This window comes from Pieris napi, chromosome 22 (assembly GCF_905475465.1).
Source record: "Pieris napi chromosome 22, ilPieNapi1.2, whole genome shotgun sequence".
NCBI classification, from domain to species: domain Eukaryota; kingdom Metazoa; phylum Arthropoda; class Insecta; order Lepidoptera; family Pieridae; genus Pieris; species Pieris napi.
Window position 1 is genome coordinate 9,681,765 of NC_062255.1, and position 26,344 is coordinate 9,708,108.

Genomic DNA, 26,344 nt, shown 5'->3' on the forward strand with positions numbered 1-26,344 from the left:
ATTGACTATAATGACTCCTTTTCCAGTCTTTGATTATTTAATTGTAATTAATTATTTGCATGCAATCAAAAACAATTTTTAATAATGCCAAAGAAGTATAACTTCTTACACGCGTACATAAGTACACGCACCCTTTTTATTGATATAAAGTCAACATTTTCCCACGAAATAGATTCTTGATAAAAAATAGGAGGGTAGTTGCCGCCATGTAATTAAACCATTGCCGTATCTAGTGGTATTTTTTAGTGAAGCAGTGTTGACCTAGTGGCTTCAATGTGCCATCTCAACCCTGAGGTCGTAGGTAGGATCGGCTGTTCACCAATGGAATTACGATGTGCGCATTTAACATTCGCTCGAACGGTGAAGTAAAACATCGTGAGGGAACCGGCTTGCCTTAGACCTAAAATGTCGACGGCGTGAGTCAGGCATATACTTGCCTATTAGATTGACAATTGATCATGAAATCTAAGACCCAGACCTAAAAAGGTTGTAGCACTACTGGTTTTTTTGTAGTATTTTGATATATTTTCAATAAGTTTCGTAAGAACTCGATGCAGTCGTTTTTTAAATTGTAAAATTTGCATATTCCAATTCAAAACAATGTAAGTTAACCACATTTAGTTAACAAATCTGTTTTGATTTGAAAACAGGTTAGCATAAGATCGGTTGAAACTCATGTATTATTACAAAACTTATGTGAGTATTGGTATAATCAAGTAGAACACTCCACTTGCTACCAGTTCGCAGATGATACGTGTTTGTTAGTTGGAGATAGGGACCCTCATATAGCTATTGAAAGGTTACAATCAGATTTTAACAACATACTAAAGTGGTGCCATGATGCTAAACTAGTACTTAATATTGAAAAGACAAAACTACTTATCATACAATCCAATTCCATAAAAGAAGCTACTGGTATAGCATTGGTGGCTCACGATCACGCTTGTCTCCACAAATCAACAGTGTGCAAGTGCCCTTCTATACAAATAGTCGATAAACAAAAATATCTCGGATTAATTATAGACAAAAATATGCATTGGAATCAACACATAGAATACGTCTGCGATAAGCTTCGACAGTTTTTGGCACAAATAACAATACTCAAAAAGCGTATCCCATTTAAAACCAAACTTTCACTTTACAACGCGCTTTGCGAATCAGTCATCAATTACGGTCTAAGTAGCTACGGGAGAACTTATCCAACGTATCTCAGCCGAATACATAACCTCCAAATGCGAATCCTCAAACACGTTGTCTCGAGAAATGTGCTCGACTCATATAAAAATGAAGAAAAAGGAGTTTTCAAACACTGTAAAATATTGCCCGTATCAGAAAAAGTTAATAAATGTCTTCTAGTCGAGCACTTTTTTCGAGATGACTTAAAAAAACGAGTAGAGCATGAAGTACAGACCCGAGCGGTAACGCAAGTCCGGCTCTGTACAACAAGAGCAAACAACGTATACGGCGAGAGAACGTTGAGGTATTTGCTACCGCGGCTAATAAATGGTCTACCAAATCACATATTAGATTGCCTAACGCCAACCAATATAAACAGCAAACTAAAAAACTACTTTTATATGCATTTGTCGCGCTCCTAAACAAGATTGTTATGGTTACATGAATATATACCACAGCGGTTTGCTAATGTAACTAAAAAAAAAAAGGTAAAAATTAATTTAGATCAATAAATAAAAATTAAATTTTATTATATACAGATAACAACAAAAATTATTCCTAAACTATGGCTTGTTGTCTTTCCTTCAGTAAATGAACATGTCGGCTGTCAAATGGAATGAGCTGAGTAATTTTTGGTACATCAAAGAAAGTTATCTCTATGATACAGTATAATGCTTGAAGGGACTGTTTCGCTTTTTCTAGGGCCTGAAAAAAAAAATTCAAAGTCCATAAAATCTTAAATTTAGAGTGGGCTTAATAATGGCAACATTAATTTTCTATAATCTAAATAATGCCCACACTATGGAAAAAATGCCAGATCTCGGGTTCCCAAAATAATAATTAAATAATAATTTGGTTTTGACTTTTGATTATCAGTTATAAAAGGAATAATACTAACCAGAGTCCGATCATTAGGCAAGACCTTATGAGAAAAGGAATAATATATACACAAAGTGATTTTATTTAAGACAAATACACATTACGGTTATAATCAAAACAAATCCCAAGTCCAGATTTTTATATAGACAACATCTACCCTCATAAAATTTACTTACCGACATAGCCTTCTCTTTCAACTCTGGCTTCTTCGCTATCTCCTTCTTAATATCCGCCATTTCCTGCGGTGTTATCCCCACAAGCTTTGACAGCACATCACTAGTAAACTCTACATCTATCGCCCCGGTGCCATCGACCAAAGTGCATTTCAGACTCCACCCCTCTTTACCCACAGACAACTTTGACAGCAATTTCATTATTTGCCCTTTTATTTGAAACGCTTTCCCCACTTTGTCATAAACACTCAAGTCATTAATTTGTCTTATATAAACGAATGGCTCCGGCGACACTTCAATGGGAAGCTTCTGCATCTCCCGTTCATCCAACTTCAATTCTAATTCTTTCAAATAGTCTTCATCTTCAAACAGATCATCCTCTTCTGGATAGTCATCTGCCGTGTTCAGTTTCAACTTTTTTTCTGGTTGAGAATCAGTGTTATCGCTAAGTCTTTTGTATGGTTTATCACTGTTTACTTCACCAGACATTAGGTCACTGTGACCAGTATATGGTGCTTTAAACATTTCATTACTATGTTGAGTGTTAGTATTTGGACTTTCACTAAATTCTGCTTCTATAGCTGCTAGTTGATCTAAGTCGAAATCATCATCATCATCATGTACTTGGATACTTTTGACTCTCGCAATGGGTCGAGTGGTTTGATCAAATTTTGGCTCATTTGGTGGTGGAACTTGCCTATGTGGGGAAGGTATGTCAGTAATACGTCTACTTATTGTTGCGTTTAAATTTGATTCTGAAATAGATATTCAATGTTTGTTATTTATTTATTCACACTTCGTTGCATTAAAAAAGCAAATAACACAATAAATAAAAATTATAAGGGATGCAACGGACGGCCTTAACGCTAACAAGCGATCTCATCTAGGCAACCCTAGTAAGGGAAAAACTAAATAAATCTGATAAGTAAAGTGCAAGAAGTGCATAACAAAATGTTATATAAAAAAATTTATAAAACCGTAATCTAAAGTAATACAAAGAAATATTTAAAAAAAACTCAAAAGCTAATCTCACTGATTCATGAATGGCGATGCAATACAAAAGAAAAGGAAATACAAGAATTACAAAAGTCACGATTGAGCAGGATAGGATAGTAGGAGGTTAAGAAATGTTTATGCAGAAGAGTTTTAAAAGATAACTGAGAGGTAGCCAATCGTATTATTATTGTTTTAGTTATATATATTTTAATGAACAATTTTTTTAATATTTCTTCATATTGTAACTACTTGCCTCGTAAACTATATTCAGTAAAAAATAAGCAATTTTATATAAATCCGTTTTCAGGATACTTCTCAGGCCATACCTTGAGTGATGGGAAGACCAAGTTTGGTTGAAAGTAGTCCAGCCAACGAATTAGAGACTACTATTTCCTGCACCTCACCACCAAGTAGTTCTACAGAGCTCTCGGTTAGTAACATCATACCACGCCGACATTCTATTGGACCTGTAAGATTTTTATATCCAAACTCAAACTAACTTTATTCATATAGCGTCACTGTAGAATGATAACCTCGTATATCAAAATACATTTATTTTTGAAGTGAAAATTTCTTTAGCGGCGTTGTACACTTTTTTGGAATGGGTAAAAATTTTAAACTCGCGTCAGGACAAATTCGTAAGACGGATGTCTTTTTAAAGGATTATGAACCTTCGTGATATATAGTTACGGTTTTAATTCATTTGTCTCTTTCCTCAGAAACATTAACGCATGTGGAATTGGACCTTAAGTCAATACATCAAGGTTTAATTTTGCGAAACGTCTAAAGCTTTATTATTAACGATTTGGTCAGACTGACGCGAATAAAAAATGGCAATTTAAAAATAGTGAATTTCCGAATTGAATTATTTAATAATAATTTTAATTATTTTGTGTAGGTTTTTTTTGAAGTGAAAACTTCTTTAGCGGCGTTGTACACTTTTTTTTGGAATGGGTAAAAAATGTTAAACTCACGTCAGGACACGTGACCTGATCGAAAATTCGTAAGACGGATGGAGAGTAGACAGCTGGCGCGGCGTATTTAATGTAATATAAATTGTTATGTTTGTGTACAATTGTCCGCAATAAATAAATATTGTATTCTACCATATAAATGATAGTACTTTTATACTGATAATTAAAGCAATTCGTGCAAAATTATTCCCTAATAGACCACAAGCCCATGAACAAAAAATACCTGTGAAATGACCCAACCTGAATTACGCTTAGAAGGCTGTTACTATATCTGAAAATAGCTCTGAGCACTACGCCGTCATTTCTGAGCGGTACATGTGAGTACGTGAGTGAATGGACTTTCTCAGGTACAATGGGGGAATTTCGACTAATTATTAATGTACGGCTTTGTTATAAGTGTATAGATGATTAAAAATAAATGTCGAAAAACCTAGTGCCGTACAAAAGTGATGGTGCCGGAAGTCGGTGCAAATTTTTAATTCGACGACAGTTGCAGAAGCAATATAGGTCATTTATTACTGTACGGCATTTGTGTGATTCCTTTTGGACACATATACAGATACTTTACCCGTAAACGCCGTACATATTCCTAGCGGAGCGGTCGAAAGCCAAGGGTCGCAACATATGTCTGATTAGCATATAGGTGATGATGATATGAAACAACATAAAATTAAATGATCTTGAGAGTACTTCACAAATAGATAACATTTTCCAGCATGCCGTACATTTTTTGTGGAACACATAGGTGTATGGGGTAAATTACTTGCCTCAGAAAAGAGTCATTTTCCGGTGACTTTTATCTGTACGGCAATAACACAGGTTATTAATACTTTAGACAATCTTCAATAAAAGATAAATGCCGTACACTTTCGATAGTCCGCTACCACCGCCTACCAATACAGGGCGTCCCAAAGTTATGGGAAATGAAGGGAAAGTACCTTAAATATCGTAGATAGGGTATTTTACTAATAGAAGACTTTATGTAATTTTTAAAAGTTATTAATTCTGCATTCATAGATTTTTTAAAAATTACTTGCCTCGTCTGGGAATCGAACCGACTTAAATGTAAAAAAAAACACCTCTACTTTTATGATGCCAATCGAAAGAATGGCCAAAACCTAATAACTCTTCTTAAGTAACATAGTATTTTAAAAGAAAGGAACAGCGTGAATATTTTTTAATCAAATTAAAAACATTATCTATCGTATTCGGCCTAAAAAAATCCCCTACGAGTCTGTTACTTTAGAAAAGTTATTAGGTTTTGGCCATTCTTTCGATTGGGATCATAAAAGTAGGGAAGTTTTTTTTTTTAATTTAAGCCGGTTCGATTTCCAGACGAGGCAAGTAGTTTTTAAAAAATCTTTGAATGCAGAATTACTAACTTTTAAAAATAACATAAAGTCTTATTTTAGTAAAATACCCTATCTGCGATATTTAAGGTACTTTCCCTTCATGTCTCATAACTTTGGGACGCCCTGTATTATATTTTTATTTTTGTTAAAAATATTTTTCCTTTACCTCTCTCTGCTGGTACGATAAGGCTGTAAATATACTTTACAGCCTTATGGTAGTATACTCAGATATGTACAGTTATTAATGACCTTAAGGGACACCTCAAACGTCGTCGAAGTTTTTATCAGCTGTAAAGAATAATCTGGAGTAAAATGTACGGCATCTGGTTTTTTTTGTTTATTTATATTTGTTACATATAAAATAACAATAATCTTTGAAAATATTACTCCCCATATTACTCTAGGAGCATTTGAAAAGTCATCTAAATTTCGGAAATTTCATATATTTTTTATCATAATATTTTTATTTGTTACCATTTATTATGAACGGCTATAATGTACATAGGTAATATTTAGTAACATTATGTAAAAAAACAAGTTGCCGTACATTATTCTCTGATCTTACAGCAGTAAGAACTTGGTAAATCCTGAAATTTCGATAAATATTTAATTACACAAATATTAACTATAATATTTGGACGGCATAATTATAAAACATTATTGTCCGTGTTAAATAATATTTTGAACATGTTGCCGTACATTTTACAATGACCTTAGGGTATATGGGTGTAGGGGTAGGTTTCCGACCCTTGGCTTTCGACCGCTCCGCTGGAAATATGTACGGCGTTGACGGGTAAAGTATCTGTATATGTGTCCAAAAGGAATCACACAAATGCCGTACAGTAATAAATGATATATTGCTTCTGCAACTGTCGTCGAATTAAAAATTTGCACCGACTTCCGGCACCATCACTTTTGTACGGCACTAGGTTTTTCGACATTTATTTTTAATCATCTATACACTTATAACAAAGCCGTACATTAATAATTAGTCGAAATTCCCCCATTGTACCTGAGAAAGTCCATTCACTCACGTACTCACATGTACCGCTCAGAAATGACGGCGTAGTGCTCAGAGCTATTTTCAGATATAGTAACAGCCTTCTAAGCGTAATTCAGGTTGGGTCATTTCACAGGTATTTTTTGTTCATGGGCTTGTGGTCTATAACCATTCCAAAATATCAAAAATGCTCAATGTTAATATTCAAGTTTTCACTTCTGCCGGCAATCCCGGAGTGCAACCGGTCGCTTTTTTTATTCTTAGAATTATATGTCATTTAACTGGTATAATCATGAAGTAAGGACTTATTTATATTAATAAATAAAAAAAGTGTGTGTGTACAAAGTACACATGTCAGAAGTGAAACTTCAGTGGCAAACTAATCTTGAAGTGTTGTTCAAATTTATACAAATCTAAAAGTTTAAATTTCCGATACTTAGAGGGACGGAAAAAGGAAGATATGTTAGGAATTTAATGAACTTAATTGTCATTAAAATATTAAGTGTCGAATAATGAATAATAAATAATAAATAATGTGACGGTAAATTTTTTTCCAACGCCGATAAAGAAGTTTGACTTCAAAAAGGAACATGGCGCGTAACCGAAAAACGTGACGCGTACGGCGTAACGAAAAAATGTTACACTAAATTTTTTCCAACCCCGATAAAGAAGTTTCACTTCAAAAATAAGTCCTTTTTACCGTCTAAAACTATGGACACATAAATATATTTACGAACATTGACGAAATGAAACATTTTTTCGTTTCCTGTAATGTTTGGTTTTCTGGATATACAAGGTTATCATTCTACAGCGACAATAGGTAACTACACAACACTACATATGAACCTCAACAGAATATACGTTAAATTGATTCTAAATTTACATTTAGATACATACTACCAGTATGCAAGACAAGTCGAACTATTTCCGAACCGTTACGACTTAGGGCTTTTTCACACGTACCTACCACAACCACACGACTTCGCAACGACAAAATGCTGTCAAGCAGTGGTTACGTGTGAATAGTGTCGCTGCAGCTTTTTGTAGTTGCGTTATGATACCGACAAAATGTCTCGGAAACACTTTCCGCAATGAAAGCCGGAGTTGACTGACCAAACTCATGGAATTTAAAGAGGAACGCAGAATGAATGAACCGGGGGAGGGGAAAGTGGCGGGTGCGCAATGTCGTTGCGTCTACGCAACGTCATGTTTGCGATGTGGTCGGCCACTGGCCAGTATTTCGCAGTGCCGCTGGTGGTCGCGTTGTGGTTGCGATGTGGTCGGTACCACACACGCGGTCGATACCGACTGCAAAATGTGGTACGTATGAATAGTCCTATTCATTTTCAATACAAAATATAGTGTAGTGTGGTTGTGGTCGTGGTACGTGTGAAGAAGCCCTTAGGCGTAGTGTACCACCACTACCTTAAGGCTGCTGCCTCGAATTTCGCGGGCAGCGGGGCGGCGGCGGCCGCGGCGCGGGAGCGGCAGGATATTATGCGTACAATCAAATGGACCGGTTCTCGAAAACAGCGGCGCGGCAGCGGCGCGGGCGCGGGTAACGAGCGGCGCAATCCAGTCAAGCGGTGACCGCCCGCGTTGCGCGTATGCATTGTAGTATAGTGCTGTACATATTTTTTGTGACGTATCAAAATGACCTCGGACGTGCAAGAGCAAATTATTTCAGAAATCTTTGAAAGGAGACCCATATGGAACTATATTTTTACATATAACATATTTTTGCCCACAATAAATCGAGCGTTAGGAATAAATTTGAATCAAAAAGATGTTGTCGCCGTTTTTTAGACATTTCGTTCGCGAATAAAAACAAATATCTCGACTACACAACCACGAACACAACACTACACCGCTATAGTGCCGCGCGATCTGCCCGCTGGTTTCGAGAACAGGTATGCGTTGGCCGCCTCGCTCCCGCGCCGCAGCCGCTGCCGCCCCGCTGCCCGCGAAATTCGAGGCCGCAGCCTAAAGGCCGGTTTCGCACTTGGATATGGTATCCATTGGCGGCGCTAAACATGGCGGAATGGAATGGTCTTAAGATCATCTTTGGAAAAACAAAAAACAAAGTCGATCGCCTAAATAACAACACTCCAGAAATCACATCTGCTGCAAACTGTGATGTCGTTGGTGTATTGATGAGATCAGACAAGGTATGGCTGTCGCGTGGTTGCCAATGGATAAGCATAAAAACAACAGGAACATTACACGAACTACAATAGTCCGAATGTCTTTTCCTTTTGACTTTCTTTCGACTACGAAATTTGAGCCATCGTATTTCCTATCATTCTTCACGCCGCTGAGACTAAAAGAGAGATCGAGAAGAAGACTATAGACGCTTTTGAATGAAAAGCTTGATATGAATTCTTGTGATATCATGGACCCAATTTAGACCCAACCAATATTGATGAGTTAAGCAGCGTTCATGTTCCAATGTTCAGTCAAATCCTCTTCCTTTGGTTGGGAAAATAATCTATAGAAGGACTGGTGAGTCAGGGAAGGGTGAAAGGGACAAAAGCAGGAGCTGAACTGATCAAATTAAACCAACCTCTCTATAAAAGCACAAGACAGCTATCTGTCATGATTGCCACAGGGTTGTCACAAATAGTTACTCTAAAAGTATCAAACACGACCACTCACTTCGAGCTTCTGAAAGGAAATAAGCTGGCTGGATTAGCCAGGACATACCTTTTACAAGAACCTTGCAGCCAGGTGTTATGTCACAGCTTAAATTTCTCATAGGTCTATACTCTATTCCTGTAACATCCTGAACTCCATCTGTCATGTAAAGCTTTATCATTCTGAAAATCAATTAAATAGTTTTAAAGAATATTTTATACAAAATTACGAGCTGATGTTTGAATTGCATAAAATTGCCTATAGAAGCCTCAATTGATATGTGCCTAGGTATATCAACAACAAAGAATTGCATGTAATATTCACTTTTCTTTCTTCTAAATTACAATATCATCTTTATGATGTAGTTGTTTTATGGATAGTAATGATGATTTAAATTATTATTATTGATAACTAGTACATATTATTTATCAATTAGTAAAATCCTGAGATAATGCATTAATTGTTAACAATAACTTGCCAAAACGGATAAAAAACACCACTACATTAAGCACTTTGGTCAAAGTTAGTACATTTCTGCAACAGATTCTATAGAGTTAGAGATTTTTAGGATTATTCTTGGCAAGTATATGATGACATTCATCAACTTCATAAATATTACCTGTGATTAGAAACTTTTTCTTCAAATTTCGTTGTTGCATCAATGTTTTCAGTGTTAACTTTCTGTAATTTTAAATATTGTTGATAAGCAGGTGTACCTGAAATTTTTAGGGTATAGAGTGAAAACTTAAATGGGTTTATTAGGTATATCCATAGAATCTTGTTATTTTTAATCATAATACCTATATCAATAACTGCATTAATTTGCAATATAAATCTGCCATTCAATGTTGTTTGGTGTTGATCTTTAAGATTTCCAGGAAGTGAGCCAGGACATATATCTTTCAAATCATTCAAGAGCCATTGCTCTTTTGCTAAGTTCTTGATTTCTGTCTCAGTATGGCTGTTGTCTTCAATTAAAAACTCAACACATCTGAAACGAATAAGATAGATATAAGCTATATATAGGTTTTAGACTTTTACTTAATACAATATTTAGATCATCTAAATAGCTTACCCTGATAGCCATTCATTATCAACTAACATATGATTAGAGGCTAAAAACGCTCTAACAATGTTGATGGTACAGTTTAAAGACATTTTATTCGGGTGACAGTAATTCTAAAAAAAAATATTATATGTTTTAAATATATTATCTAATCTTAAATAAAAATTCATATTTTATTATTTTCCCTCTATTTATCTTATAAATCATGGCGAATGTCGATTGTCGATTCAATTGTTTACATGTTAATTGTCAAAAGTCTAATTGATTATTTACTTATTACTGTAAGAATTATTATCGAATATGTTATATGATTAATGACAACGATTAAAACATAAACCTTTTGCAGTTCCGTAAATTTAGAAATTTATATAATAAATACTCCGTTTAAGTTACTGCAAGATTCATCATTTTCAAACCACCTATTAAAATAGATTTTAGCATAAATACTAAAATCATTATGTTAACTCTATGGGTTACATTTATTATTTACTCTGTACTAGGCTATCATTTGGCGGCTGACAATGTTTTTGTGAGTCCTTAAATAGCAACATTATTATTTTGTGAACGCAAAAAAAGAGCTTGCCGAATTTTATTTCAACTCCCTCGTAAATACCGTAGGCTTATTGACAACAAAAAGAACCACAGAAAACATTGTAATTTAAATGTTTAATTTTAAATAAGTGTTGTTTAACCGGAGCCAGTATTTGTGATTAACACAGTGGAGGAAAAAATATGAAGAGACGAAATGCCGAATCTGGCAAAATGCGGCGCCCAATAAAGCGCACAAAAATACCCGAAGGAATGTATGGAAAGTAAGTGTTTGGGTTTTTTCAGGTTTATGGAGTGTAACAGCTTTTTAAATATATATTTGTATCTTGAATAATATTGTCATTTCATAAAGTAAACCATAGCATCATGCAGGAGGTTTAAAAATGTGTGGGTTGTTGAAACCATCTGGTGGTCGCGGCGCTCATGTTCTTACTTGTATGATGACAAAAAATAAAAAAGATCAAACAAAAACGTGGGAACCTTTCCTTTCTACTTATTCAATTCACTGGAGACTTTTACAATGTTATTCTATTTCTGTACTAAGTATTTTAGTCTTATTTGTAGTAAAACAACATTTTGATTATTTATTTTGCATTGAATATGTAGAATATATAACAATAATTTTTAAATACTGTACAAACCATAGATTTATATGATAATGTTGATGTTTTTTAATTTAATGAAAGAGTATCCTTTCAGTATCTAAGATAAATTAAAAAATACTTATTTATGGGTATGTTGTTTATAATAAAATATAACTTTTTAAATAATTTATTCTTTTTACAGTTCTGTATCATATGTAAAGTTCATAATGGCATGGGCATTTATTGTTGTGGTCGACTACATCGTGGAATTTAGATTTGAGTTTCTGTATCTATTTTGGATATTGATCGTGGCTTTGTACGACTCATTTAAATTTCAGGGCCTTGTAAGTACTAGGTTTTATTTTAACTCTTTATGTTTTTCAAATAAAATAATAATGTGTTTTGGTAGTATCATTCAAAGTATATTTATTAATATTTTATATAAAATTAATCATTGACAGATCTTTTCTAAGTAAATGGATATTAGTATATAAAAAGAAAGTCGAACTACACACTTGTAAGTTCTACTGCCTTAACATTGGGCAATTTTTTTTCAACTTGAGATTACCGAAACCACAATCTTATAATAATATATTAATCATTTTGTTTCAGGTATGCACTATTATATTCCTATGCATGGTTCTGATATCAGATATGATATTTTTTTTCGTGATACCAATGCAGTATTTATATTTTGTAGCTGGTACTTATGTATGGATTCAATATGTATGGAGCGCAGGTTAGTATGATTACAATTATTTAAGATATTTAATGTTGTTTAGACAGTTTTATATTATAACTATATACGTTTTTAATATAGACAAAGTTTTCATCAAATAACATAATCATTTACATACTATATAGCTGGCAAATCAAAATGAATATTAACCAGTTTGTGTGTGTGGTTTTTCGTGTTTAACTCATCAAAATGCAGAATGGAGGTAGCTGAAAGTGTGAAATTGGCTACCGAAGACTCCATGAGGGTGGGTACCCAGGCCCCGTGACAGTGAATGCTACTGGTCAAAGTAAGAAATATGTACAACAAGCCTTCCATCCAAGCCTGTTTATAAGACAGAGAAGCGTATCGGTTGGGAGTTTACTGCCTACCAGAAATGAGGAGAAGGAACCACAAAGCTCTCAAGAAGTAGCCTGCGATACCAACTTGTCTGAATGGCAAACGGCTCCAGTAAATAGAAAGCCGAATAAAAAAAGGAAACTCTCAAATCAGTCCCCCGAAGGTGTAGCTACTTCGAATATGTTCGATGGTCTAACTCTCGTTGAAGAACCTACTCAAACTAAAGGAAAGAAGCCCAGCAATCCACCTCCAATCATACTATATGGAGTCCAAGATGTCAATAAACTGACAGAATTTCTTGAATCTGCAACTGAAAGAACCACATTCAAGTTTAAGATAGTAACCAAAACACAAATAGGAATTATTAGTGAAGACATAGATGTTTACAAAAAACTTATTACAGCTGTAAGAGAGAAGGGTCTCATTGGTCATACATTCAACCGAAAAGAAGACAGAAATTACAGACTGGTAGTAAGAAACTTGCACCACACTACTCCACTTCATGTTATAAAAGCTGAATTTGAGAAAACGGGAAACATAGTAGTTGGAGAGATTATCAATGCCAGATTTGGGCCTGACAAAAAACCTACCTCAACTTTCTTTTTAAACCTGCAACCTCAGCATATAAAGCAGCCAAGGAAATCAGACATATTTTCCACCAAATTGTTACTATAGAAGACCCGAAAAAGAGGACCACTATAGTTCAGTGTCAAAGATGCCAGCAGTATGGTCACACCAAAAACTACTGCTTGAGACCAGGTCGATGCCTCAAATGCGCAGAATCACACTTAACCAAAGATTGTCCTAAAGCTGTCTACACACCAGGTGAACCCGGCGGCTTTAGAAGTTGCGAGCCTGACAATTTTCCCGGCGGCACGACAGTCGCGACATGCAGTGTACACAATAATTAGTGATTGCCAAGTGCTTGCTAGTGACTTGTTAATTTTTTTTATTTTTCTCTCCACTTCATTAACGGATTCCATAATGTTTAGTCGATAAAAATCACTGACACGTCACTATTTCTTAAAAAACGGTGGGCAACCGGTGGTGAAGAGCGGAGAGGGGCGTGCCTCGAGGTAGATCGCGCGGGCGCAAGCCGCCGGAACATCGTTAAAACCAAGGCCGCCGGCCGTGCCCGCCGGGTGCGTGCCGGCGGGCCGGCGCGGCGGCTTCGGTGTGTAGACAGCTTAAAGTGGACTGCAGTACCCCAAAATGTGCCCTATGTCTCGGCCCTCACCCTGCGAATTATAAATGTTGCGAGGTATATAAAGAAATTCTAGCCAGAAAAACACAGCGTTCGTCTCTAAGTGCAAGAAAACCTGCTACGTCACGCTCTCCCAATAGTGGTATAAGCACAAACCCCCAACCTACAAACCGACCCACGAACCCACCCACAATAAATACGCCTAAGAGATATAATGAATATTATATATGGCATCACCACCAATAAAGCATGGCGGTCCCCATGTCTGGTGTTCTCCTACCGTTTCCCTTAAATAGTTTACCACTATGTTATATAACAAAAACCTTAGCCACAGCAATGCTTGGCCGGTCTACTGATTCAATGTGATTGCAGGCAGCTTTCTTTAACATTTATTCATAATAAAATGATCTCTTTTGTCAATGTTCTTTTCAAAATTTATATATTTCAAAACAATTTGGGCACTCATTGGGTCGAGCCTGGTTTTGCTTGCTAATTATTATTTTATTTTTAGTCGGCGAAAGAGGGCTGTGTGTACAAACTGTAGCATTATGCTGTCTCGTGATATACACAGAAAGCAGTTTAAAAAATAAAACGAGTCTTCCTGAAGTGTGTCGGCCGCTCGCTGCACATTGTATTGGTTATCCTGCTATGACCTTCGGGTTTGGAATTAAGGTATTTTTAACTAATAATGTCTTAACTGAAATTAAATATGCTGATTGATTAATATTATAGTATCGGATATTTGGAAAAACATACTTTTATATATCATATTAATGATTATAAGAGTAGCGGAAAGTTTCTTGCCAGTTCTTACCTGCTCTACGCTTTGACTTGCGAACTGGTAGAAAATGTAAATTTACAATTAATTTAACTTCTATTTTGACGTTCATAAGTGTACTTGTTTACCTATATGAATAAAGATATTTTGAGTTTGAGTTTAATAATAGTATAATTATCAAAATCTGGTAGTGTTTTTTTTGTATTTGTATTTAAAAAGTTTAAAAGATCTTATAGATTAATAACACTTATTTATTTCAATAAATAAATAGGAGACATTAATCCAAGCGAAACATATTGATGCAGAAGATTTTCTCATTTACATTTTAAACACTAATTATTAGTATGGCGTTATTGGTCAATGGCTGGTTTGTTTGAATATTTAGATAGGGTTGCCAAAAATATATAGGTGTGCGTGAGGCGAGGACCATATTATAAAAAAAATCTACGCTAGGTTAGGAGGTAAAAAAACATTGAAATTAGCACAGAAGAAACAAAGTTAAAAACGAAATGATATGAAAGCAAATAAGGGAAGAAAAAAAACGTGTGTGTACTTCTGTACACGCATTAGAAGTTATACTTCTTTGGCGGAATAATTTTCTTCGAGCATTTTTCTTGTCCATTTTAATGGTCACTTCCATTCAAAACGATATAATATGTACTTATCATGATATTTTACAATAAACACTATGTTTTTTATCACATTGGAATGGGTTTTCTCGTATGGAAATCATTATTTTGGTTTAAATAAACGCGACTCTGAAAAACTACGCCATGACAGACATGAGATAATGCAACTTGTCGATAAAACAGAACCACCGCCAACTAGCGGCCCAGACTTTTTACCGACGTTTGATGAGAGTGTCGGTTTTTTGTGACGGTGTGCGAGTGTCGGTTTTGTGTGACTGTGTCCGCGCGCATCGTAAAAAAATACTCTCATAATTTTTCCCTAAAACGCCAAAAGTAGTATAACTTCAATAACCTCTTAAGCTTTTAAACACTTCTATTGAAATTAGCACAGAAGAAACGACGTTAAAAACGAAATGAGATGAAAGCAAATAAGAGAAGAAAACAATGAATTGATTAAAAGATGGGTAAATCGTATTGGCGCGTACAGCTTCCACGTTTGATGGTTAATTTCGCACTTTCTCCACCCACTGCGCCCGTGTCGTAACATAGCGGAAAAGTGGAGTGGTATTATTGTTCGCCACAAATATATAAACTTATGAATTAATAGTCTGATTCAAGATTTTGTGAAGGAGTTCTATTCGCTGTCTGTTTCTTTCTGCCTGGTATCGATTTCCGAGTCGGTATGACTGAATACTTTCTTTCAGGCATATATCAATCAGAGATTCCGGCTACGGCGGCAGCGGCAAGTACGTGCTGCAAACGAGTTTTACTTCCAATTACTTAGGGACGCACTCCCGGAGAGTGCGCTAGAACAGGTGAGTGTATAATTAGTTCCGTTAAGCCTTTCTCGATAAATTAACATCAAAATGATTTTTTATGACTATAATATTAATTAACATTATTATTTTATATATTAACTAGTGGACCCGACAGACGTTGTCCTGCATGATATTTCAAGCAATTAGTAAAGCAAAGTATGAAAGTACCGACTGCAGCGCCATCTGGCGGGCTGATTTGTGAATCTAAACCATTCCCAGATCCCCTTGAACACACACAATAAATTTCATCAAAATCGGTCCAGTCGTTTGAGAGAAGTTCAGTGACATACACACTCACAGAAGAGAGAGAGAGTGTCCATGGGCTGCATCACTTAACACCAGGTGGCCTCCTGCCCGTTTGCTCCATGTTCTATAAAGAGTTCCTAGTGGCTTGAACGTGCGACTCCACCACCTGCACCAATGAGTTTCATGGACTTGGAACACTCCCATGCAAGGTGTGTGCTTGGTCCCGTGGTGGTGACCCCTCTGGTGGTGGTTTATTTTTTAGCACATTGCTGATACAGGGCGATACTGGGGCGAGCTAACAGCCGTGGGGGCTACAGCGTTAGATGACATGGTCTCTACTCGCTGTGCGCAGTCGAATTCGTGGTCGTGTGGTAGACAAGAAGTGATGCTCGAATTCGATCCTGGGGTCGTGTCCGGAGGTCCTCACGTCCTGTAGTCGGGGCCAAAGAGTAGTATCGACTTGGCACTGGTGTCATAGTCGGTAATAAGCTCTGCCTTCTTGTCTCTTTGGGGCCATCCATAAAGTACGTCACACGAATTTTAGGACTTTTGAACCCCTCACATTTTTATAACCCCCCCCCCCCCCCCCTCTTGATGTGACGTCACACGTTTTTAAAATTTATGTATGTATTTAAAAATAATCGTTGTAATAACAACTTTAAACAATTCGTATAAGGTTGATTTTGCAATAATATATGCTTGTAACTTATAGAAAGAGACAGAAATAGTGTTTCGGGACACTTTCGAGCGTTACTTTTATTCGAGACTGCATCTTGGGTTTTTTGTATATCAATGGTTTTAGTATTTAAAATTTTAACATGTGACGTCACAAAAGTATTGACCCCCCCATGCCCCTTGTCACACGATGTCACACTTCGGTGATACCCTCCCTCCCCATTAACGTGTGACGTACTTTATGGATGGCCCCTTTTCAGCGAAAAAGAAACCTTCCTATACTACAACATGCTTATAAAATAATGGCTAGTTCCAATTACTTAGTATTCAACCCTTCATTCATCTAGAATCAACAGGGAAGTAAAGAAGACCGTAATGTGAACGGTCCAGAGTTCGTGTCCAGTCCAGAAACGAGACACATGAACGGGTCGGTCAAGAAGCGGTTTAAAGAGAACGGCGTTTGTCATAGCGATCCAGTAAGTTTGAATTTTTTTTGACGTGATAACGTCTTTAAAATCGTTTTAGTCGGGTGACATGTTCAGAAACTTGTGTCACACCAAAACCTCACGAGCGCGATCGCAGGTATAACGAGAGAGAGACGGACCGATCTCCCTTCTCATCTCGAGCGCTGCCAGTCATTCCGTGAATGTATGAAGAAAAATGTATATCATAGTCGAATAAGTAAACTTGTCATTTTACACCAGAAATTTATCATCAAAAGTGTGAATAAAACGATAGATGTAATTTAAAATTTGAAAAAATTGTTATCTTCATTAATTCCTTACTTCCCAAAAACTTATATCACCAATAAGACGTTATCACGTAAACATCTCGATCGTAAACCTACTTTACAAACAACCAATATTTGCAAATACAGAAATTTTTTTGCTGCAGATAGAATATTTAAAAAAATTCATTTCCATTTTTTCCTATATTTATGAAAATTTATTATTATTATTATTATTAAGTCTTTATTGCTGAGTAAGTATATAAACACCCGTTTTGGTAATCAGCGTGTCTTGTGACACATAGGCTCTTTTCCGATGTTAGCTCTTGTTGTCCAAGTCGTGCCTCCTATTCTCTTTATATCGTCTGGCCATCTCTTGCTCTGTCTCCCTCTATTCCTTTTTCCATCGCGTGGTTGCCATTCTGTAATTATTTTTGTCCATTTCAACCAGACGATTATTTATTGTAACACAGTATTTATTGTTAAATTAAACTTTTTAAATATTTAAAGCTGTTGACCAATGACTTTATTAACAGATAGAGAAGCCAACAGCGCACAAAGACAAGCAAGGTCTCAACGGTGTACACACGCACACCAATGGATGCGCGAAGGGGCCCGGTGCGCCCCCAGACGACAGGCAAGAGCCGAAAGGTAAAAAAGAATTCTAAATTAACATTTATCAGTATTTAAATAATGAATTAGAATAGTACTAATTTTGTGCTACTAAATATAACAAAATATATCTCTTAATTTGTTAATTGGTAGTAAATGTAAATTTAATATTGACGTTCAAATAATTTTTGATAGTGATAGTTAAATACAAGTATTATTTTTAGCTATTATTATATCTTATTTTGTATATAGATTAGAGGATATTAGCTCTATCCCTTAATCGCCATGTTTTCTATTCAATAGTAATTATAAAGTTCAGTACTAACTAATGAGCTATTTGACAAGATTAAAATACATTTCTGGGATTATTATTTCTTAGTGAGTATAGAACCCGTATAAATTGTTATGTTTAATTCTGTAAGTAAGCTTTAAAAAATTTAGATCCATAATTTCATGATGCCGCCAAGATTCTCTATCCAAGATGGCGTCGCACCTATACTTATACCATGCCTGTGAAATGTAAAGAAACGTTATTTTTTCATGTTAATTGTCAATTTAAAACTACACATATATTCGAATCATAAACATTCTCCGACGAAATTAAACTACAAGGTTCGACAGACGAAGGCATTCTTAATCCTTTTTGCAAGGACCTTTTCAGACCTTTCAAAGTCCACCCAGAACCAGACTTTTTAATGATTTCGTTCGTATTATAATGTTGTGTAAACCATTTTTAATATTCCCGTTACATTTTCGCAGGTGGTACAAATTCGAAAAAGAGTGAAAAGAAAGAGGCTTACTCCAGAGAAGAGAAGAAGAAACACAAAAATAGAGATAAGGATAGCATTGATAGTCATAAGAGTACAGAACACTGTAAGTATACATTATCATTCAATAGCTAATACTTAAGGGGAAAGATTTTTATTTTTTCTATAATAAACTCAAAAATATTGCGCCGAATTCATTCTTTAGAATTCTTCATTCATTCTCTAGAATTCTTTATTCATAAGTAAAATAGGCTTCTTTACAAAATTAATGCTGCTAATAACTTACTAATTTCCGACAGTTTTTATAGCTTTTTAAAAATGGCTTGCTCAAAAACATTTTAAAAAAAATATTTAAAATTTTTGGTTGGACATTTTTCTGGCAACACTTGCTGTATGTATGAATGTTTTCTGTATATGTATAAAGATATATACTTTTAAAACATTAAGAGTTAATCAATATAATATTATATGTTATATCTAATGTATAAGAACCAAATTTTCTTTTTTCTCCAAGACTTACTGTTTCTCTTGGTAATTATGATATTGTATTAAATACAAATTTTGTGTTTATTAGAACTAATGATTTATAAGAATTTAATAGTTTCAAATACCAAAACTTTCGATGAATTGCAATTCCTCTTTGTCTATTATTGTTGAAATTAATAAATTATTATGTGTTTATTTTTTTCAGCAAAAGAACAAAATAACATAGTAAAAGATAAAGAATTAGAAATAAATACAAAAGAATGTGGGAAAACTATTAGAGATAGTAGTAGTAATAAAGATAAAGAACGAGAGAACAGAGAACGGGAACGAGAAAGGGAGAATAGAGAAATCAGGGAAAAGGAGAAGGAGAGGGAGCACAGAGAAAGAGAAAAAGAAAAGGAGAGACGGGACAAAGAAGATGTGAGTATTTTTTTTTTGTAAAATTCTACATGTCTATTATAGAACCTAAAAAAAAAACATTTTAAAGTTAAGTTATATTTTTGATCAAGAATTAATTTTATTTTTCTTAAATCCAGATTGGCTGTGTGTACTCAACACTCACACATAGATGTAGATAATGTGATTAAGTCAAATTAATCTATATTTTCTAAAGATTCAAAAATTTACGATTTCACTAGAGTGTATTGCCAGTTCTGGTTCTTTTAAATAAGAATTAATGATATTTTGATTAAACATAAAACATTTTGATCTCTTTTTTCCAGCGACTAACCCGCGAACACACAGAAGAGTTGAAGCGCGTGAAAGCGGAGCTGTCAGCGGCGCGCTCCAGCGAAGCGGAAGCGCGGAGAGCGTTAACCGCGGCCGCAGCCAACGAACGGCAGAGACGGACTGAGCACACGCAGCTTAAACATGCGCATGCGGCGCTGCAGCACAAGTTAGTTTAAACTTTGTCCTTTTTCAGCATGAACGTAAATCTTATACCGCTAGAAGTTTAGCAATCATAATGGCTAGTCTTGTTAAATATAGCTTTTTTAATACAAATTATTTATCCTTAATGAGCTTCGGCCTGGGTATCTGTGGCTAGGGTCCGCAGATATCCAAGAACTGTGTCAGTCCTTTGGGAGCTTTCAAGTATTACGTAACGAACTTTGGAGGGGGGGGGTCCTTTTGTAAAACGTTACGATGCAAGGCGGGGATTGTTAATATTATTTTAGACTATCCAGTACTTTACATCAAGAGTCACTAGGTGGTCACGAAACGTTTTTCTATACTTGAGTACTGAAAAACGTTACGGTGCGTTACAGGGGGAGAGTCAATGATCTCTAAAAATTGCGTGACGTAATACTTGAACGCTCCCTCACCTGGGTGCTTTAAATAATAGAGGATTTTATTTTCTATATGAAAAAATATAAAATAATCCTGCGCTATGTTTATAATTCTAAAGAGAGTGCCCGCATCTGGCTTTACTCTCGGAGCGTAACTCTTACGATTAGGTAATGGCTACGCTTGTAAAACTAAGAAAATCTGAGTGACCAAAATGTGCAGCCTTGGCTGGTACTATAATTCATAAAACATCCAAAATTATACTTGACACACTTAGGTCAGAATTTTACCGGCATAAATTAAAATCTAATTCTAATTTAGATAAAATACATTTCAGAATGTCAACGTGGCGTAACAACGAACGAGCGGCGCAGGAGCGACGACTCAGCGAAGAACGACGCGCACAGACTCATTGCAAACACTCGAGGTAAACTCTACGTTTAGCGTTAAACAATAAAAAATAATTATACACCCTTACAGGCAAACACAAATAGGTACAATAATTGTGTCACAAAAAATATTTTTTTAAACATACTTTGTGTATGCCATAGACTCATTAACTACCAACCAAGTAGTTAATGAGTGAAAGGTAAGGTAAGGTAATGAATAAAATTAATATTAAGGTTCACAGATTTTTTTTATTATTATTATTACTATGTAGGTTAAGAATAAATTGTATGTTTGTGTGTATGAAATAACGAATTATACGCGTTTTAAAATAAATTTCCGGCTCGAAGGACCAATACTTGAATGAAATATTGCAGTGGCGAATGCGACGACGAGTGGTGTAAATCTCGACTAAGCTCACAAGAAGCGGAGACTGCGTCTCTACGGCGTGAGCTGCAGAGGGCGAGAGAGAGGGCCGACCGACTTCAGAGGGATTTGGCCCTCGCCACTGAACAGGTTGGTAGAAAATATCGTCGCATATATACACATATATGTCGCAGATTCTCCGCGATTAATAATTACAAAATTGGTGTCACTACCGTCGTCCGACATTATTACTTAATATTTAAACACAGTCAGTGCGCACGTCCGGCGCAGGCGCCGATCTGAAAGCAACTGAAGCACTTCACGACCTACGCACTACTGACAATTGACACATTGACATTTTACAACCTGTAAGATGTCTATGATATTGCGTGGTGTTGCCATTGTAATAAAACAAATTACATCGTGTTCTATTATAACCTAACCTAATCTATCACACTTTGGAATTCCTTGAACTTTTCATCCTAAAATGGCTAAGCGTTTGAAGATGAAATAAAACTTGGAGATTAAAGAGAGTGCCGGACCTTCTTCTTGCCCGCTTAAGTCTCTTGATTTCAGTACTGACAGTAAATGTAAAACTTTAATAATGTTCAGAAACAAATTATTTTTTTACTAAGGTCCGAACACTAGAAGTGCGTCAAGAGGAAGCCGAAGCGAACGCGAGCGCGTGCTCGCGAACGAACGCAAACGCCGCTAGTGCGTGGCAGGCCTTACAGGAGAGGGCGGCACATCTGGAGAGGTCTCTGTCTGCCGAGACCCGGGTCAAGTTGGACCTCTTGTCCGCCCTGGGTGACGCCAAGAGGCATATGCACATACAGGAAGGTGAGTGGGTCTGATCGCGATCAACTCAAAACCTACTGATTTATTTACGTTCTTTTTGCTGGTAATTTATTTATTTAAATAAATTTAATACAAACACAATTACAAATGTAACGGAACACAAATTGATCACTCTTGATGATTGATTTCTCCGTCCACCGAAGCGTCGACATTCATTACAATATTATAAAAATTGGTTGTTAACCATAATTGGCATCATGCGTGGGCATGGGCAAAAAAAAGAGTGGCGCAGAGTTTATTGCCAGTTCTTCTCTTCCGTTCTACGACTTTGATTTGAGAACTGGCAGTAAATGTAAAATTAGAAGAATTTAGCATAATTAATATGTATTTCTTTATTGACGTTCATATAGACACAGATTATATTTGATATTTCTGTTAGTCGGTTTTTCATGTAGCTCATTTTGCTTTTCTGCTATAATCTTGTGTTTCAAAAAATTACTCGAGTTTCTTTTTTTTAAGTGTTATATATATAGCGTATTGGAACTATCCTGTTTACTACGAACTATAATGACGTAATTGTCAAAAAAAAATACGTAATTTAGCACTCTAGCGACCTTCTAGCTATTTCCTATATGGCAAGTATCAAACATTTACATCGCCCCAAATTCTCTTTCAGGTCACATATCGCGACAAGAGAAAGAGATAGAGGAGCTGAAAGCCCAAATGTTGGCAGTGATGCCCACGGAGTTCGTCACACCAGTGTCAGCCGGGTCAGTTTCGAAGTTGCGGCTCTCGGACGGGTCACCGTTGGACCCCAACGCCTGTGTGTACACGCCCAAACAATTATGCTCCGATGCTTAAATGTCAGACATATTTCTGTGTTTGTTTTTATGCGCAATAACTTTTCATACATTTCTGTTGATAATTTTGATCCATAAATGTCTTAGCACCGATCTTTAAGGTACTAAAAGTCGCATCTCAAGACACAATGTCATGTGTCAAGTGTCAAACTTCGTATAGAAAAAAAGGGATTGACAGCTCTTTAAACTAGATTCGTCCAAGTGGTGGTGGTGGTACCTCGAGTTTAATTCGTTCCGTAACATCGTATCTCAATTCCATTAATGAAATGAAATGCCATTAATCTGTTCCAGCACCCAAAACACTACCTCATTTGTTTTTGAATAAGAAAATTATTTCACGCTTTAATTCAATAGACATCATCTTCGGACCCATGGTTATAAAAATAATTGTGATAATGTCCTTAGTTTATTGTGAAGTGTGCGGTCCCTCGTACCTCAAAGCTTGCTCTCATCTCAAAGCAAAATATCGCTCGTATCTGAAAACACTCTTATATCGAGGTACAATACGGGTATTCCTATACGCCAAAACGATTTTGACAGCTCAAACGCACCCTTGTATAGTCTACTTCAGTAATTCTTTTCGTTCGTCTAACTACGTTCCTGCTTTTGTTTGGCTCCAAAGACTATGGAAGTTCAAAATATTCATACAAATTTGTTGCTAAGTGTATTAATTTTGGTGAGTTCATTGAAATTTCGTAAAAAGCAATATTTTTTTGTAATTTTTAGATGCAGGCGTCGCCATATATTTTGACAGGTCTTTTTAAAAATTTGTCTTAAATAAGATTTTTATTGCGTGTAAAAACAGACAGACATGTAAAATTAAATCTTGCTAAATGACCTTTAATATGGAATTGGTCATTGGATTGGCTTGAACATATTTTTGTGAATGTGATTCCAATGATTAATTTTAATCATATAGTTATATCAGTTTAATTACATATAATAGATCTTCTTAAATTGATAAAACTATTGAAAGTTGCTCAGAATTGACGTTTAAAGGGTTAGACACCGAAGCCAAGAAGAAATTCTTTTAAAATGTATTTTTTAAGATTTCCCATTTTGAGAATAAATTAGGTAAAGAATTCAAAAGTCTTAATAACTCATATTTATTCGCAATTAAGTCGTTAAAAAATTTGTGGACAAGGAAGTTAAAAATAAATACAGAATCTTTTCAAAGAGTTGTTTTGTCTATTAACCGTTGACAATTATTCTTTCTAAAACTGTCATAAATGTTACATTACATCAATGTGTCAATGTCAAGGTCGGATCCGTAGATTTGAATTTGGAACCCGAATTACTCATTCTATATTTGAAACTTTACGGAAAATTGAATTTCAAATTTTTGAACACCTAATGAAATTTGAATATCGAACCTGAATGACGTGTTTATTTTATAATTTTGAATATCGAACACTTTTCTAATTTTAAAAATACTTTTTATTTGAAGTTCCTTGGCTTCGATGCGACCCGTTCGAGCTTCGACCGCCTCAGAAACTTGTATGGGTTCATTGATCTCAATTTTTTTCACTTCCATACATCGCTGAGGTTTTCTGTTTTATTTATATCCATCATATTTTCACCTATGAGATTATGGGCTAATTCGAATACTTTAATTCATAATAACAGAGCTGGTTTCAGATATGGTCCGAATATCTGGCATTAAATTTAAGTACATGTACGTATTAATGTGCGCTAGTCACCTTTTTTTATTCAGTCCTTTCATTCGCTTCGAATGTGATAGTACAAAATGATCTGATTTGTGTGTTAAGCGGCGTAGCGTCAGTCAAGCACTCGTTGACTTCTATTTGCTATGTTTCATGTGTGTTTGTCTAACATTCTCGGAATCTATATTCGACATAATTTATATGTATGTAGTATATTCCAACTGGGAATTGTCCAAGTATCGTAATCGGTTTAGTTGTTTTTGAGATATACATTTAGAGATTTGAGAGACAATTTGAATTATAAAAAAGATGAATGCGCCAATATCTCGTTTCTTTACAGTTTAAATGTAATTCAATTATTGTTGGTGTATCATTTGGTGACGTCATATTTTTTGACTAATCACAATTAAACGAAACGCTCCAATGTTCATTCAACAACTAGATACTCTTCATTATTTCATGCTTTTTCTCTTCCTGAAAGCAATCATTTCAACATAGCGATATTTCATTTAACTCTTTCCATTTCTATTTCATTTCCTCAAACTAAATCTTACGTCAAGTCTTCTTACACTGTTTTAACTGATGCTGTTTTTCCTTTTTCTGCCAATTTTTTAACGCTAAATTGATAGAATGTACATTTATAAACACGTGCGTATGATTGTGATTGGTCGAACGGTCATATCACGTCAACGCGAAATCTGGCTAACTGGTACTTTATAGATGACTTTTAGTTAATTAATAGCCTAGCCTTTTAACTAAATAGCGCCGTTTAACTAGCGGCCTGAAAGATTTACAGCCGTAGCATTCGTACGATAGAGTCATTATTTGGCAGACATAGAAAAGATGAAACATATGACATAAAAAAATATTTCTTTTAAAATTAAATTGCTTAAGTCAAATTCACATTATTATTGTACTAGCTGTTTTTCATGAAACTTTGGGAAACACCATCAAAGTTGTGGTTTGCAGACGCCATAATGACAGTGGCACTAAATTTCAATTAACAGTCTAGGCAAGTAATGAAACGTCATCGATCCAAGTCATTTGTCTAGCTGTTAGATCAACTGGCTGTATAACTTTCAGGCCGCTAGTTAAACGGCGATGTTTAGTTAAGAGGCTGTTGATTGAACGGCTGATTAAGCTAGTTGGCTGCGACATAAACATCACAAATAGAAGGCAGCGAGCAATGTTTCGTATAAGTCATAGTATAGTACAAATTTGTTTAACTCTTTAGAGTATGAAATTTTCATATTTGAGATTGTTTTGTGTTCGTTGACGTTTATAGACGTAACTGAAGCTGGTAGCTGACGGCTTAGCGGATAAAACCTAGCAATGGAAACTAGATCGGCACAAATTTGCTTTAAAACCCGAGAGAAAAGAGATTTTACATTAGATTAAAAAAGGGTGCGTGTACTTATCGCGCGTAAGAAGTTATACTTCTTTGGCTTTCTTTATTTTTTTTAAATATTAAATAATTAATAACAAATATTTAAGGTTAATAATTTAATAATATTTCATATTTAGTATATTATTAAATTATTAATTAAAATTACTAATAATAATTATTTTATTATATTATTCATTC

At 35.4% G+C, this 26,344-nt stretch overlaps 2 protein-coding genes across 3 annotated transcripts; one reads left to right on the forward strand and one right to left on the reverse strand.

Annotated features, from left to right (window-relative positions):
* Nucleotides 1-1,685: 1,685 nt before the first annotated feature.
* Nucleotides 1,686-10,488, reverse strand: LOC125060823 (recQ-mediated genome instability protein 1-like). Of its 2 annotated transcripts, XM_047665925.1 has the most exons (8): nt 10,260-10,488; nt 9,985-10,175; nt 9,804-9,900; nt 9,254-9,366; nt 3,551-3,691; nt 2,232-2,983; nt 2,075-2,098; nt 1,686-1,881 (listed from the first exon to the last, which is right to left on the reverse strand). In XM_047665925.1, exons 1-8 carry the CDS (start codon nt 10,340-10,342, stop codon nt 1,735-1,737), a joined length of 1,548 nt encoding a protein of 515 aa, XP_047521881.1. In that variant the 5' UTR covers nt 10,343-10,488; the 3' UTR covers nt 1,686-1,734. The 2 variants fall into 2 exon arrangements, with proteins under 2 accessions (XP_047521881.1, XP_047521882.1); XM_047665926.1 differs by lacking the exon at nt 2,075-2,098 and having other exon boundaries at nt 10,260-10,486.
* Nucleotides 10,489-10,769: 281 nt separating this feature from the next.
* On the forward strand, nt 10,770-23,349 carry LOC125060822 (macoilin-1-like). Its single transcript, XM_047665922.1, has 14 exons — nt 10,770-11,062; nt 11,586-11,727; nt 11,996-12,122; nt 14,174-14,334; nt 15,774-15,884; nt 17,156-17,284; nt 18,072-18,186; nt 18,907-19,020; nt 19,606-19,820; nt 20,123-20,295; nt 21,022-21,111; nt 21,449-21,587; nt 22,073-22,277; nt 22,912-23,349. Exons 1-14 carry the CDS (start codon nt 10,983-10,985, stop codon nt 23,094-23,096), a joined length of 1,986 nt encoding a protein of 661 aa, XP_047521878.1. The 5' UTR covers nt 10,770-10,982; the 3' UTR covers nt 23,097-23,349.
* Nucleotides 23,350-26,344: the final 2,995 nt, after the last annotated feature.

Excerpts from the sequence above, each read along its gene's own strand:
- LOC125060822 (XM_047665922.1), top strand. The coding sequence starts at position 10,983 with ATGAAGAGACGAAATGCCGAATCTGGCAAAATGCGGCGCCCAATAAAG. Across the intron at positions 11,063-11,585 it reads CCCGAAGGAATGTATGGAAA|TTCTGTATCATATGTAAAGT; the intron begins GTAAGTGTTTGG and ends TTCTTTTTACAG. Across the intron at positions 20,296-21,021 it reads CATGCGGCGCTGCAGCACAA|AATGTCAACGTGGCGTAACA; the intron begins GTTAGTTTAAAC and ends AATACATTTCAG.
- LOC125060823 (XM_047665925.1), bottom strand. The coding sequence starts at position 10,342 with ATGTCTTTAAACTGTACCATCAACATTGTTAGAGCGTTTTTAGCCTCT. Across the intron at positions 9,367-9,803 it reads GAAAAAGTTTCTAATCACAG|AATGATAAAGCTTTACATGA; the intron begins GTAATATTTATG and ends ATTGATTTTCAG. Across the intron at positions 3,692-9,253 it reads CTGCAAGGTTCTTGTAAAAG|GTCCAATAGAATGTCGGCGT; the intron begins GTATGTCCTGGC and ends AAAATCTTACAG.